At 41.3% G+C, this 14375-nt stretch overlaps 1 protein-coding gene across 1 annotated transcript in view; it reads right to left on the minus strand.

Moving 5' to 3' along the window:
• The window catches only part of ABCB5 (ATP binding cassette subfamily B member 5), a 62520-nt gene extending 51517 nt beyond the window's left edge, over positions 1 to 11003 (minus strand). Inside the window, exons 1-2 of the mRNA XM_060782111.2 lie at positions 10820 to 11003; positions 327 to 425 (exon numbers count right to left, since the gene is read on the minus strand). Of these exons, the coding sequence (XP_060638094.2) occupies positions 327 to 369 (43 nt within the window). The 5' untranslated portion in view covers positions 370 to 425; positions 10820 to 11003. The remainder of the gene's footprint in view (positions 1 to 326; positions 426 to 10819) is intronic.
• Positions 11004 to 14375: the final 3372 nt, after the last annotated feature.

Genomic DNA, 14375 nt, shown 5'->3' on the forward strand with positions numbered 1-14375 from the left:
GACACAGCATAGAGTCAACATGGTAGTTCAGTAGAAAGGGGGAGGGGAAACAGAGAAGCATAGTCTCATGAGAGCCGTGTTATGCAACCAGCGTAGCACTACAAGCACTGGGTTCCAGCTATCATACTTTTACCCAAAGTCAACTGTAAACCTCTATTGAATTGCTGCTCTAACAGGTAACTCCCATAGTACTTGCTCAGATTTTCATAGTGCTTAGCAATGAAAACAGAACAGTTTATAATACTACATGCATGGAAGACAATTCATAATATATTTCTACACAAAAGATATCCCAATATAAAGGGGGGGGGGAAATCACAACTTACCAGGACTGTGGGCTCCACTCACTGTGTAGGTTTTAGTCTTCATTGTTTTGTTCTGTGGCACAATTCAGTTGGTAAAATAAACAGCATTCACCAAAAAATCTGCATAATGAGGAAACACAAAATGTTAAACAAGTTAAAGGATGCACACCTTTGGATATAGCCCAGGGTTTCCAAACCTTTCAACATTTCACATTGAGACACATGGCCAAGAAAGATTACACTATGACAAACACATCAAAAGTTATTAATGAAAACACACAAACTAGGAGAGGGTGCAGCAGTTTCCCTGCATTTATGAAGAAAGGCAGGGTTTCATCCCCCTCTTCCTACAAAGGTAACTGTGTAAACTGTGGCCCCTTCCACACAGCTGTATAAAATCCACACTGAACTGGATTATAAGGTAATGTGGACTCAGATAATCCAGTTCAAAGCAGATATTGAGGAATACCTGCCTTGATATTCTGGGTTATATGGGTGTGTGGAAGGGCTTTTAATTGTATTTATTTATTTGTTATCTTTATTTTATTTATTATTTTAGTGTCAGGAGCGACTTGAGAAACTCCAAGTTGCTTCTGGTGTGAGAGATTTTTTTTGTCTGCAAGGATGTTGCTCAGGGGACGCCTGGATGCTTTAGCATCCTGTGGGAGCTTCTCTCATGTTCCCACATGAGAAGCTGGAGCTGACAGATGGGATCTCACCCTGCTCCCCAAATTTGAACCACCAACCATTTTGTCAGCAGTCCTGCTGGCACAAGAGTTTAACCCATTGTGCCACTGGGGGCTTTATTTATTTATACCCTTTATTTTTTATATTTTTCTTTATTTATACCCTGCTTTTCTCCTCGTGGGGACTCAAGGTGGCTAACACTTCACAAGTTGAAAAGGTACAATACAAAAGTTAAAAAGCAATAAAAAAGAAATTAAATAGTAGTGTGGTAAAAACAAAATTAAAATACAATAGATATACAATGGCATTTAAAACTCATATCCGCTCCCCCATCTCACCTACAGCACCCTCTGAATTAAAAACCCTGATTAAACACCATCATCTTTAAAAGTCTCAATGAATAAAAAGGTTTTAAACACTTTAAGTCAGCTGTGGAAAGAGCTGCGGAAGAGACAGGGTTGTCTTGTAGGCATACAAAACAATAAATTAAGGGATCTTATATTGTCCATTTGCCTAGTTCAGGGATTACTCAGTCTCAATCCATCTATACCCTTACCTCCTCCGGACTTTTTTTCCTCAAGGTTAATTTCTACTACATCTTGTAAATATAGAAGTGTGTTGCAAACTTACAGGTTCTGTTGGATCAGTTTTGCCTGTAGTATTTGGGTGTATTTGGGGGCAATGAGTAAAAATATAGCTATGGACTGAGGGAGAGAATCAGTCCTCCAGATCCACTGGGGTTAGGGGCAAATGATCCCCATGAAAATAAAAAAGCTACAAATAAAGGAATTAATATTTAATCTGAGACAACACATCTCTAGAAATTTCTAGGCCTTTCAGTACAACTCTATTGTCTACATCTTCTAGAACTGCATTGGAGTTCCTAGAGGGAGGTGTTTTCTCAAGAAATCTCCAAGTTCTCCAGCATGACTAGAAGAAGCTGATGACAGAACCACACTGGAGGCACTTGAGATTCATTGAGGGCCCTTCCACTCAGCCCTATATCCCAGGAAGGCAGAAAATCCCACACTATCCGCTTTGAACTGGGTTATCTGAGTCCACACACAGATAATGGGATATAGGGTTGTGTGGAAGGGCCCAGAGAAACCCTTTTAAATCTGCAACATTTGTAAAAAATGCTGTTGTTACATGAGAAAGCCATAACAAAACCTATAGCACTACAGTCTCCATTTCTGAAAACACAAACATTGGTTGCACTTTAATGTTGTATTCAATACTTCAGGCAAAATACACAAGCTCCTGAAATCAGCATAGAAAAGAAATAAAGAGTAATTGCAGATTAACATTTCAAAGATCAAGGAGAGAGAACTTTCTGTATCGGTTTCAATATTTTACCAGTGGAAAAATAATCAGAGCTCACAGAAACAATTGATATGCCTGGAATACCAGTGTAGTTGTAAATGACTGATACCGCATCCACTCCACAGCACAATGTACAGGCTGAGGATCCCTTATCCAGTGCTTGGGACATGTATACCTTATATACATAGCCTAATGGCAATTTTATACATAATATTATTAATAATTTTGTGAAATAAAGTCTGTATACCTTGACTCATAAGAAAGCAAAGCTGTCATTATCTCAGCCATTTATGTGGACAGTTTTATATTTTTGAGTAGTCTAGATTTTAGAATTCCAGATGAGTGACAAAGACAGAAGTTCACAGTATATCTAAAACTGGCCTGGAGTGGGGGAGTTCAAGAAGATTCTAAACATAATAACAGCCAGAAGTATTAATAATTATTCTTCCACGGTTTGTCTACACCAGCCTTTTAACTCAAAGTGGACCAGAGGTCAAACCTGGATGTCTAGATCAGTGGTTCTCAAAGTGTGCCCTGTGAAGTCCTTGGCGCTCTGTGTTTCCTCCTCCTTCTCCCCCTTCCCCTCCAAGCTTTCCCTCCTCTTTCTTGCTCCTCCCCCTCTACTGCCCCCAAAAGCCTTTTTTCCTCACCAACAGATGTCCTCTGGGTTTACTATTATTATTTTACTGACACAAAAACATGGTATGACACAGAAAACAAGATATATATGCTGGATTTTGTTATCTATCTGTCTGTCTATCAGGCAAGAGAAAGTCGAATACTTCCCAAACGTTTAGGACTGTGTGATATATTTTCGAATGATGTGAACAGATCAAAGGAAGATGGCCTTTTGCAATTGACAGATCATGACTTTGTCAATGTTTATTGTTTCCAAATGTTGGCTGAGATCTTTTGGCACGGCACCCAGAGTGCCGATTACCATTGGGACCACCTGTACTGGTTTATGCCAGAGCCTTTGCAGTTAAGTTTTGAGGTCTTGATAATGGCTGAGTTTTCCCCTGTTGTTTTTCATCAATGCGACCGTCACTGGTATGGCGACATCAATAATCCAAACTTTTTTCTTTTCCAGAATCATGATGTCTGGTGTATTGTGTTCCAAAACGTCGTCTGTTTGGATTCAAAAGTCCCACAGTCTTTTTGCATGTTCATTTTCTACTACCTTTGCAGGTTTATGATCCCACCAGTTCTTTACTACTGGCAGGTTGTACTTGTGATATAAGTTCCAATGAATCATTAGGGCCACATAGTTGTACCTGTTTGTAATCTGTCTGTGCAAGTTTCTTGTAGCAGCTGAGGATATGATCAATGGTTTCATCAGCTTCCTTGTACAGTCTGCACTTTGGGTCAGCAGCTGATTTTTTGATCCTGGCCTTAATTGCATTTGTTCTGATGGTTGCAAGAATCAGGCCTTCTATCTCCTTCAGTGTTCCATTAGTGAGTCATAACCAGGTCTTCTCCTTATCCACTTTTCCTTCAATTTTGTCAAGGAACTTCCCATGCAATGCTTTGTTATGCTACCTGTCAGCTCTGGTTTATTGTGCAGGTTTCATTCCTCCGTCCTCCCCGATGGGTGCCACCTTGTCACGGTGGGGGCTTAATTGCTTCAAGGATGCTGAGAGCTATGCTGGTGGTAGTGTAACTACCAGCAGGTCCAAGTCAGAGAGGTCTCATCTGAGGAATGGAACTAAGAGCACCTAACCCATAAGGACTATGGAGAAACAAACCAAAACAAAGTCTATACTGGCTCAGTCGACATCCAGAATAAACACCCAGAATCAGGATGCTGCTGATTCTGGACATCCATCGACAAGTGGCCTACAGAATCAAAATACAAATAAACAGTGACAGAAGCGGTGGAAATATACAACGCCAGAAAACTGCAGAGTTATGAAATGCTATTGCAAATCAGAATCTCAAAAGCATGGCTACCAAAAAAGGATGTAGCAATTGTGGAAACAAGAGTATCCTGAGTCACAGATAACAGAGCTTGATCAGAAACAAAATGTTCAGTGAAGCTGAACTATAATAATAATAATAATTATTATTATTATTATTATTATTATTATTATTATAAAGGTTGGATGGTCATCTCTTAGGGGTGCTTTGATTGTGCTTCTTCTGCATGGCAGAAGGGGGTTGAACTGGAGGGCCATGTGGGTGTTCCATTGAAATACTGTGACGTTTATGTTGGTTAAAATTGTTCTTCATTTTTAATATTATATTGTTTTTCATTCCTTTTTTGCATTAAAAACAAGATGTGCATAGGAATTCATTCATGTTTTTTTTCAGTTAGTTCACACAAACACTCTCCATCCATCAACCACTGACTTGGCCTGTATGTCAAATTTTAAACACAATGTGTCAAAAAGTTTTCTCTTGCCTGATAGACAGACAGACAGATAGATAACATTTCTTAGGGCTCTACAAGAAACTTCTGCTTCAAAAAGGCTTTGCAGCTGAAAAGATTTGAGAACTCCTGATCTAGACAATATCCAGGGACATCCAGTCCTTAAGATGAGGTAAACTGGGTTGAACCAGTTTATCCCCACCTTGAGCAAAATTAGGAAATACACTGTAACTTAACTAAAATTCCAGAGCAGGCCTGCACACTGGACAGAATGGGAACAGCAAATCAGTCTGCTGTCCACAAGAGCCAGCACCACCATCACCCTATAAGGTCCCTTGGCAAGACAGGGAAAAGGAGATGGTTTGACATCATATTATGTCATTGCCAAGGTAGCCAGTTGGCTTAGTTAGCTTAGGAGAGCTTCAGGCTATCACCAAACTCCTTTGCTGACATCAGCAAAGGGGATGCACAATCAAGAAGAGGGAGCTAATTTGCAAATGTCACCAAAGTCCCCTGGAAACAAACAGGAGCATTCCAGAACGTTCTGCCAGCGGCCACGGCGGTGAATTCGATAGAGAAGGTCAAGGCGAGAATCTGACCAGATTGAACCAGTTTGGGCTCAATTGGACCATGTGGAATCCATCCCCACTGCTGTTACAAATCAGAGTCAGAGTGTCGGAACAACTTTGTAGTCAGCCCAGAGTATTTCTGCTCTGGACTGGTGCCAGATTTCTGTGTAGATGTAGATGAGCCCCTAGTGTTCTTTCTGTAGTCAACTTCACATACAAACTGCATTTCACCCCTTTTTTGTATCAGCTAAGCAGTCTCTGGGCACATATATACTGATAATTTAACACAGCTTGCAAGTGTAGCTTCTATACAATGCACAGCATGAAAACAGGGATTTAAATTAATATAAGCAAAGTGAGGAATTATCTGAAATAAAGTCCTTACTGTGCATCAACACACTCTAGTGTAAACTGCATTGCATGACAAAATCAGCTCCACAAAATGAGAATTGCTGTGCGGACACCTGAAGTGCTCCAATGATTTACATATGAGCATTCCAATAGGAAGAGTAGGCAAAAAAAGTATTCTCTGTGGGTATCAAGCTGTGGATACTGCAGATCCTTTACCCGGTTCGAGATGAGCTCTGTAATTTGTATAATCACCATCCAGCCCTTAAACCGATTCTAGGGTTATTTTAATGATCCGTGCAACAAAACCACTTCCTTCTATGCTGGTTTCAAACTGATGGAAGTGTAGATGTGCCCTCTGTCATCGTTTAAAATGGCAAAATATCCAGGGACAGTGCTGTATAGGACTTGATAATCATACCAGCTTTTGCCCCAAAGGGACTGAAATATCTTCAGAATCTAAGTAAAGTTTCTCAAGATGTTTCTAGCAGATTGCCTCCTTCATCAGGTAGAAACTGCGTCAGCAAGATAATATAGACCAAAAAGCACAAATTGGTGTCTGTTCATGTTACTGAAACATCTTGTCTGAATCCTAAGGAAGTAACCGCATTCATACAAATATGAATTCCCCAGAAAGCATTTCATTAGTTAATGTAAGATCCAAATAAAAGCAAGCTGACCAATTTTATGTCCTTGTCTGAAACGGAACAGTACAATTCCAGGAGATCTCAGTGACTTTTCTTTCCTAGTAATCCAAGCAATGTTCCACCCCATAAACTAAGGAGAATACAAGTACTAGATCTTTATATAGTCAAGTCTTGATAATGTAAACCAGAATTAGTCTCAGATAAGCATTGTTGTCCTGTGTACAGACCTAGTTTTGTGCACTAGCACCTCAAAACTTTGAATCTTTTTAGCAGCTGAATCAGAATCACTTTGGTTGAGAAAAGGACAAGGCAGAGAAGCAACCTTCACCTGCCTGAGGTTCTCCTCCCACTGACAGTTCAAGCTCAAATGGGACACTTTTCATTCTTCTACAGGCAGTTCATACATTTTTCAAGAATACGCAGAAATCAGTGTTCCCTGTAGTCTAAAGCAACAGAAGGATGTGATCAACTTCTAATCATGTCCTAACCCAGAAAGAAACCACTGATTTTCCTAATAAACCCCAGACACTATTTTCAGTAGAACTGGGTCCCAATTTAACATGGATCAGCTTCTGTCCTCCTACCCTCTCTCTTATCTGTTAAGGAATACTGAGAGAACAGGGTAATTTTTGCAAGCATGAACACCAAGGTTGAAGTAGATGTATGCATTAAGTAGAAAACCTCATTGCTGGTGATCATTATGTGCAGGTTCTAATTAAGGTCAGTAAGTTTTGAACCACACCTGGTGAAGTATAACTGTCTTTTTGGATACACGCTGGACTTCTGCTCTGGAAGTTGGAGAAGCCATGCTCTTTGCGTCTTGTAATGCATGCAATGGCTATGTAAGTTTGTTACTCTGTAGAATTTATTTTGATGCTATGCCACGAGTTGTTTTTGACTCTGCTGAATAAGAATAAATTTATTTTTCCTCTTTTCAACTGTGTGAAGCTACTATGTCTTTGAACAGATTCCGCACAATTCGCAACATTATCTACACCTGTCGTTTAATGGCCAGACAATGCAATGCAATACAAAATATGGCTTAATAGATAATTTGGTGATGGACTATAACTTCGAGGACTTGTAAACTGTTACAATGTTCCATGTTGGTGGTGGGGTTATGTGTTTGTAAAAATGTTCACTGTTTTGTGTTCTGTTTACACTGTAAGTTGTTAATGTATGCAAATAAATTAAAAAATGGAAAGGGAAAAAACTGTTACAATGTTCCATTTCCAAATATTTGACTCATAGGTAAGAAAAGAGGTGAGAGAAATCTATCCCTCTGAAGGGAAATTCACTCCTGAAAGCGTTATCATGGGGGAAAAGTGTCTCCATTGATGCTTTCTCACCAATCCTCATTTCCACAAGTAACTTTTTCAAAATCCAATTATCACAGGGAAAGAAAGTGCTGTAAAATCTTTTGAACATAGGTACAGACAGCAAAAGAAACACCACAAAAGTGTTCGCCCTTCCCTATGCTATTCAAAGCTTATACTCCCTCCCTCGCTCCCTCTATATAGACAAGCATATACATATATAGGTTTTCTGTAGATTTGTTTGTCAGTTGTATTTGTTTGTAAATTGGAACAGGCACATTTTAAAACTAACTCCAGTGAAATGTGTCTATGTGTGTACCCCAAACAGGGTATAGGGTTACAGCCTGCGCTAGACAGGGTTACACTCCACCTGAAAACACAGGTTTGCAGCTTGGGAATTCTTCTGGATTCATTGCTGAGCCTGGAATCCAGAAGAATTCCCAAACTTCACCAGTGTTCACATTTGTACATATTGAGTACTTGTGCCAAGTTTGGTCCAGATCCACCATTATTTGAATCCACGGTGCTCCCTGGATGTAGGTGAACTACAACTTCAAAACTCAAGTTCAATGCCCACCAAAGTATTTTCAGTTGGCCATGGGAGTTCTGTGTGCCAAGTTTTATTCAATTCCATCAGTAGTGGAGTTCATATTGCTCTTTTATTGCAGGTGAACTATAAATCCCAGCAACTACAACACACAAATGACATAACCAATCCCCCCTCCCCAACCCTACCAGTATTCAAATTTGGGCATATGGGATATTTGTGTCAAAATTGGTCCAGTGAAAGAAAATATATCCTGCATATCAGGTATTTACATGATGATTCATAACAGTAGTAAAATTATAGTTATGAAGTAGCAACAAACGTATTGTTATGGCTGAGGGTCACCACAACATGACGAACTTTATTAATGGGTCGTGGCATTAGAAAGATGGAGAACCACTGAGTTAAAGTTTAAAAATGCACCTGTTCCAGGTAAAGGTAAAGGTTTTCCTCTGAAATTAAGTCCAGACGTGTCTGACCCTGGGGTGTGGTGCTCATCTCTATTTCTAAGCCAAAGAGCCAGCATTGTCCGTAGACATTTCCAAGGTCATGTGGCCGGCATGACTACATGGAGCACCATTACCTTCCCGCCGGAGCGGTACCTATTGATCTACTCACATTTGCATGTTTTCAAACTGCTAGGTTGGCAGAAGCTGGGGCTGACAATGGGAGCTCACGCCCCTCCCCAGATTCAAACCTGTGACCTTTCGGTCAACAAATTCAGCAGCTCAGCAGTTTAACCCACTGCGCCACCCTGAAGATTAAACCTACAGAACCTATCTTGTTCTGCGTTGTAAGTTTTTCAGGCTATATGGCCATGTTCCAGAAGCATTCAGTGCTTCTGGAACATGGCCATACAGGCTGAAAAATTTACAACCCAATGATTCCGGCCATGAAAGCCTTGGATAGTACTTATCTTGTTCATAACTTGGGAACTGTCTGTATCCATAAACCCAAATATATCTCTAAAATGCAGAACAGTTCTAGTCCCAAGGCTTTCCAATAATAATAATAATAATAATAATAATAATAATAATACACTTTATTTAATACCCCACCACCATCTCCCCAATGGGGACTCAGGGTGGCTTACATGAGGCCAAGCCCAACAGCATATTACAATAAAGTAAAACCAAAACACAATAACAACATAGTAAAATACATACAACATATGAGTACAAAAACAATAAAGCAAAATCATACACGGTAAAATAAAATAACGTAACATAACAATGAGTGGGCCACATGTGCAAGATAAAACTAAGATACTAAAAATACTAAAATCAGGATGAGATAGGGATGGAGCAGATTGTTTGTGAGGGAGAAACTCATAAGGAACGGGGACATAAATATAGATCTTCATACAGGCATTTGCCCAAGACTTTTGGAAAGTGTCAAGTTAGAGAGTGCTGTTTTCTTCAAACTCTGGGGACAAAAACCATTGAGGGGGAGCAACTGTGTATGATAATATGGCTACTCTCCAAAAGCACATCGGAAAAGCCAGGTTTTGAGATCCCTCTTGAAAATTTTTAAGGTAGGGGCCTTCCTAATCTCACCGGGCAATGAGTTCCAGAGTCGGAGGGGCCACAGAAGAGAAGGCTCTCTCCCTTGTGCTTACAAGAAGAGCCTGTGATAATGGCAAGGGCAAAAGGAGTGCCTTCCCCAAGGATCTAAGAGTTGGGCTGGTTCATGGAGAGAGATCCGGTCATAAGGGATAACTCAAGGTTTACTCCAATGGCAGAAGCAGAAATGTAACAAACTTGGTTACATTCAAAACACCTGCTTTTGCAGGAGGAGGCAGTTTATTTCAGAGGAAGCACTCTCTAAGCCAGTGGTTCCCAACCTTCCTCACCTTCCTGGTGAGGTTGGAAGGGATTGATTTTGTCATTTGGACGTTGTAGTTGATGGGATTTATAGTTCACCTACAATCAAAGAGCATTCTGAACTCCACCAATGATGAAATTGATCCAAACTTGGCACACAGAACTCCCATGACCAACAGGAAATACTGGATTTGTTGGGCACTGACCTTGGCTTGGGAGTTGTAGTTCACCTGTGGACTCAATCCATAATAGATCTGGACCAAACTTGGCATGAATACTCAGTATGCCCAAATGTGAACATTGGTAGAGTTTGGGGAACACAGACCTTGACATTTGGGAGTTGTAGTTGATGGGATTTATAGTTCACCTACAATCAAAGAGCATTTTGAACTCCACCAATGATGAAATTGATCCAAACTTGGCACACAGAACTCCCATGACCAACAGGAAATACTGGATTTGGTGTGCACTGACCTTGGCTTGGGAGTTGTAGTTCACCTGTGGACTCAATCCATAATAGATCTGGACCAAACTTGGCATGAATACTCCATATGCCCAAATGTGAACATTGGTGGAGTTTGGGGAACATAGACCTTGGCATTTGGGAGTTGTAGTTGATGGGATTTCTAGTTCACCTACAATCAAAAAGCATTTTGAACCCCACCAACAATATAATTGGGCCAGACTTTCCACACAGAACCTCCATGACCAACAGAAAATGCTGTGTTTTCTGATAGTCTTTGGCAAACCTTCTGACACCCCCTTGTGACCTCCCCCCCAGGGTTGAGAAACACTGTTCTAGAGACGCCTTCAAAGCTTCTTTCAAGTACATCCAAAGTTTTTTTCCCTCCTTTTACCTCGAAGCCAAGAGAGTTCCCTGCCTTACCTTTGACGGGGAGAAAGTGGGATGCGATGCTGGCAGGTGCGCCTTGGCAAGAACTACCTGTGAAAGGGCGCAGCAGCCCAGCCAGGTGGAGCCACTGGCCTCGCTCTCCCCTCCGCCTCTTCTGGGACTGCTTTGGGCAGAGGAGATGCTCTGCGGAGTCTTTCCCAAGCCCAGTGGAGCCCCGTTAGACACCGCCCCCCTCCTCCGAGCGGGAGAAAGGGCCCGCCCCCTCGCCTCTCCTTGACCAATAAGGTGGGACTTCACGAATAGGGACTTTCCAAACGACCCCCTCTTAGTCCCTCTTCCTGATGCCTCACGCAACCTGCGTTGCAATCTCTTGTGCAGGCATTGTCAACGCTGGGCTCAACTCACAGATGGAAGGGCGAACTGGAGTTGAAAAACTGGACAGTACAACTGTGTTATATGTAGACCTGGAATGTTGAAAATGAAGTTTTGACTCAAAAGAAATGAAGGGATGGGAAGGAAGGGAGGGGGCCTCCTTAGTCTGACCTTTGGCCTCATCATACTAGAGAAAAAAATCCACTTAAAATCCAGTTGTTGCCTCCTGCAGAATTCTGGGGTTTGTAGTTTAGGGGGGGGGGAGCCTTTAACAGTCTCACTAAACTACAAAACCCAGAATTCTGCAGGAGGCAGAAGCCTGGATTCCATGTTTTGGCACCGAGGAGCATAAGAGCAATTTAAATCTTATAACTCAGTGTTTTTTAACCTAGAGGTCGGGACCCCTGGGAGTGGGGGGTTGTGAGAGGGTGTCAGAGGGGTCACCAAAGACCATCAGAAAACACAGTATTTTCCGTTGGTCATGGGGGTTCTGTGTGGGAAGTTTGGCCCAATTCTATTGTTGGTGGGGTTCAGACTGCTCTTTGATTGTTGGTGAACTATAAATCCCACCAACTACCACTCCCAAATGTCGAGGTCTTAGGTTCTTGTGGATTTTTTCGGGCTATATGGCCATGTTCTAGAGGCATTTTCTCCTGATGTTTCGCCTGCATCTATGGCAAGCATCCTCAAAGGTAGTGAGGATGCTTGCCATAGATGCAGGCGAAACGTCAGGAGAAAATGCCTCTAGAACATGGCCATATAGCCCGAAAAAACCCACAAGAACCTAGTGATTCCAGCCATGAAAGCCTTCAACAATATGTCGAGGTCTTATTTGCCCCAAAGTCCACCTTCATTCACATTTGGGCATACAGAGTATTCGTGCCAAGTTTGGTCCAGATCTATCATGGATTGAGTCCACAGTACTCTGTGGATGTAGGTGGACTGCAACTCCAAAACTCAAGGTCAGTGCCCACTAAAGCCTTCCAGTACTTTCTTTTGGTCATGGGAGTTCTGTGTGCCAAGTTTGGTTCAATTTCGTCATTGGTGAAGTTCAGAATGCTCTTTGATTGTAGGTGAACTATAAATCCCAGCAACTACAACTCCCAAATGTCAAAGTCTATTTTCCCCAAACACTACCAGCATTCATATTTTGACATTGAGTATTTGTGCCAAGTTTGGTCCAGATCCATCATTGTGTGAGTCCACAGTGCTCTGTGGATGTAGGTGAACTACAACTCCAAAACTCAAGGTCAATGCCCACCAAACCCCTCCAGTACTTTCAGTTGGTCATGGGAGTTCTGTGTGCCAAGTTTGGTTCAATTTCATCTTTGGTGGAGTTCAAAATGCTCTTTGATTGTAGGTGAACTATAAATCCCAGCAACTACAACTCCCGTTTTATATATGAATTTTATTTATTTGTTTATTTGTTTATTTCATATACTTCTACCCTGCCCTTCTCAAGCCCCGAGGGGGGACTCAGGGCGGCTTACAAAATGGCATAATTTGGTGCCTACACAAATACAATAACATATAAAAACAGCAATTAAATGGTTAACAATTAAAACAATTAAAACAACAATATAACAATTTAATCTGCTTGATAGATTGTTATAAGTTGCCTTAACTTTAAACTCATCCTTTCGAACTTTGGTTCCCTTCAGATTCTCATCATTTCTAATTTTTTCCAGCAAGATTACAAGTGTCATGATGAACAACAGGGGGGATAGAGGGCATCCCTGCCTGGTGCCCTTTCCGATGTTAATGTAATCTGTCTCTTGACCATTGACACGGATTTTTGCTCTTTGTTTTGAGTAAATAGTACTTATCGCATTGCTAAATTGGAAGCCCATATCTTTTTCCCTGATTGTCTGAAGCATGAAATCCCAGCTGACACTATCAAATGCTTTCTCTGTGTCGAGAAACAACAGACCCAATTCCTTTTGCGTGTTCGTTGCGTAATACTCAATTATGTTCAAGACTGTTCTTAAGTTCTCACTCATATGTCTAGTTGGGAGGAATCCCGTTTGATCCTCGTTGATGGTATCATTTAGGAATTTCTTCAGTCTGTTCGCAATTATGCTGGCAAAGATCTTGTAATCAGTATTCAACAGCGAGATCGGTCTGTAATTTTTCACGTTTTCTGCATCTGTTGCGTCTTTGTGTATTAAGGTGATAGTTGCTTCCTTCCATGATTCTGGCATTCTTGCTTCCGATAAGATGTTGTTAAAGATTTCTTTTAGGTGTGGAATCAGTTCGTCCTGAAATATCTTGTAATATTTAGATGAAAATCCGTCGGGGCCGGGTGCTTTATTGTTGGGAAGGTTGGTTATTGCTTTCCTGATTTCGGGCTCCGCTATTGGTTTGTTGAGTGCTTCTCTTTCCTCGTCCTTAATCTTTTCTAGTTTATGTTTCGCCAGGTAATCGACTATGTCTTCCATATGAATCTTGTCTCTTTGGTATAGTTCGTTGTAAAACACCCTGAATTGGTTTATGATCTCTTCCTCCGTGTAATAGCTTTCTCCATTCCTTGTTATTTTGAAGATGTGCTGTTGTTGTCTTTTCTTCAGGAGTTTCTTAGCAAGCAGTTTCCCTGGCTTATTAGCATTAACAAAATAATTTACCTTCATGCGTTTTAGGTTCTTTGCAAGCTTTTCTAGCTGGAAGGAGTTCAGCTCTTTCCTCATAAGTTCCAGTTCCAGCTTGATTTTCTTGTTCCTTGGCTTTTCCTTTGAGTCCCCTCTCGGGTTGAGAAAGGCGGGTAGAAATGAAGTAAGTAAGTAAGTAAATAAATAAATACTATGGACTCCAGCCACTGCAAACATCTACATGGTAGAAATGATGCACTTTGAGGCCACCTTAGCTAAACTTTGGTGGGGCACAAAAAACTGAGAAGGCTAAAGACCTTATGAAACCATGACTACCATGATTCCACAGCATTGAGCTCTAGCATTTAAACTGGCCTCAAAGTGTATTACATCTACAGTGTGTTGTTTGCTGCTTATTTGTTCAGTTGCTTCCAACTCTTTGTAACCTCATGGACCAGTCCATGCCAGAGCCCCCTGTCAGCTGTGGCAGCCCCCAGCTCCTTCAAGGTCAAGGCAGTCCTTTCAAGGATACTATCCAGCCATCTTGTCCTTGGTCAGCCCCTCTTCCTTTTCCTTCTATTTTCCCCAGCATTGTTCTCTTCTCCAAGCTTTCCTGTCTTCTGATGATGTGG

Source organism: Anolis sagrei, chromosome 6, assembly GCF_037176765.1.
Source record: "Anolis sagrei isolate rAnoSag1 chromosome 6, rAnoSag1.mat, whole genome shotgun sequence".
Lineage (NCBI taxonomy): Eukaryota > Metazoa > Chordata > Lepidosauria > Squamata > Dactyloidae > Anolis > Anolis sagrei.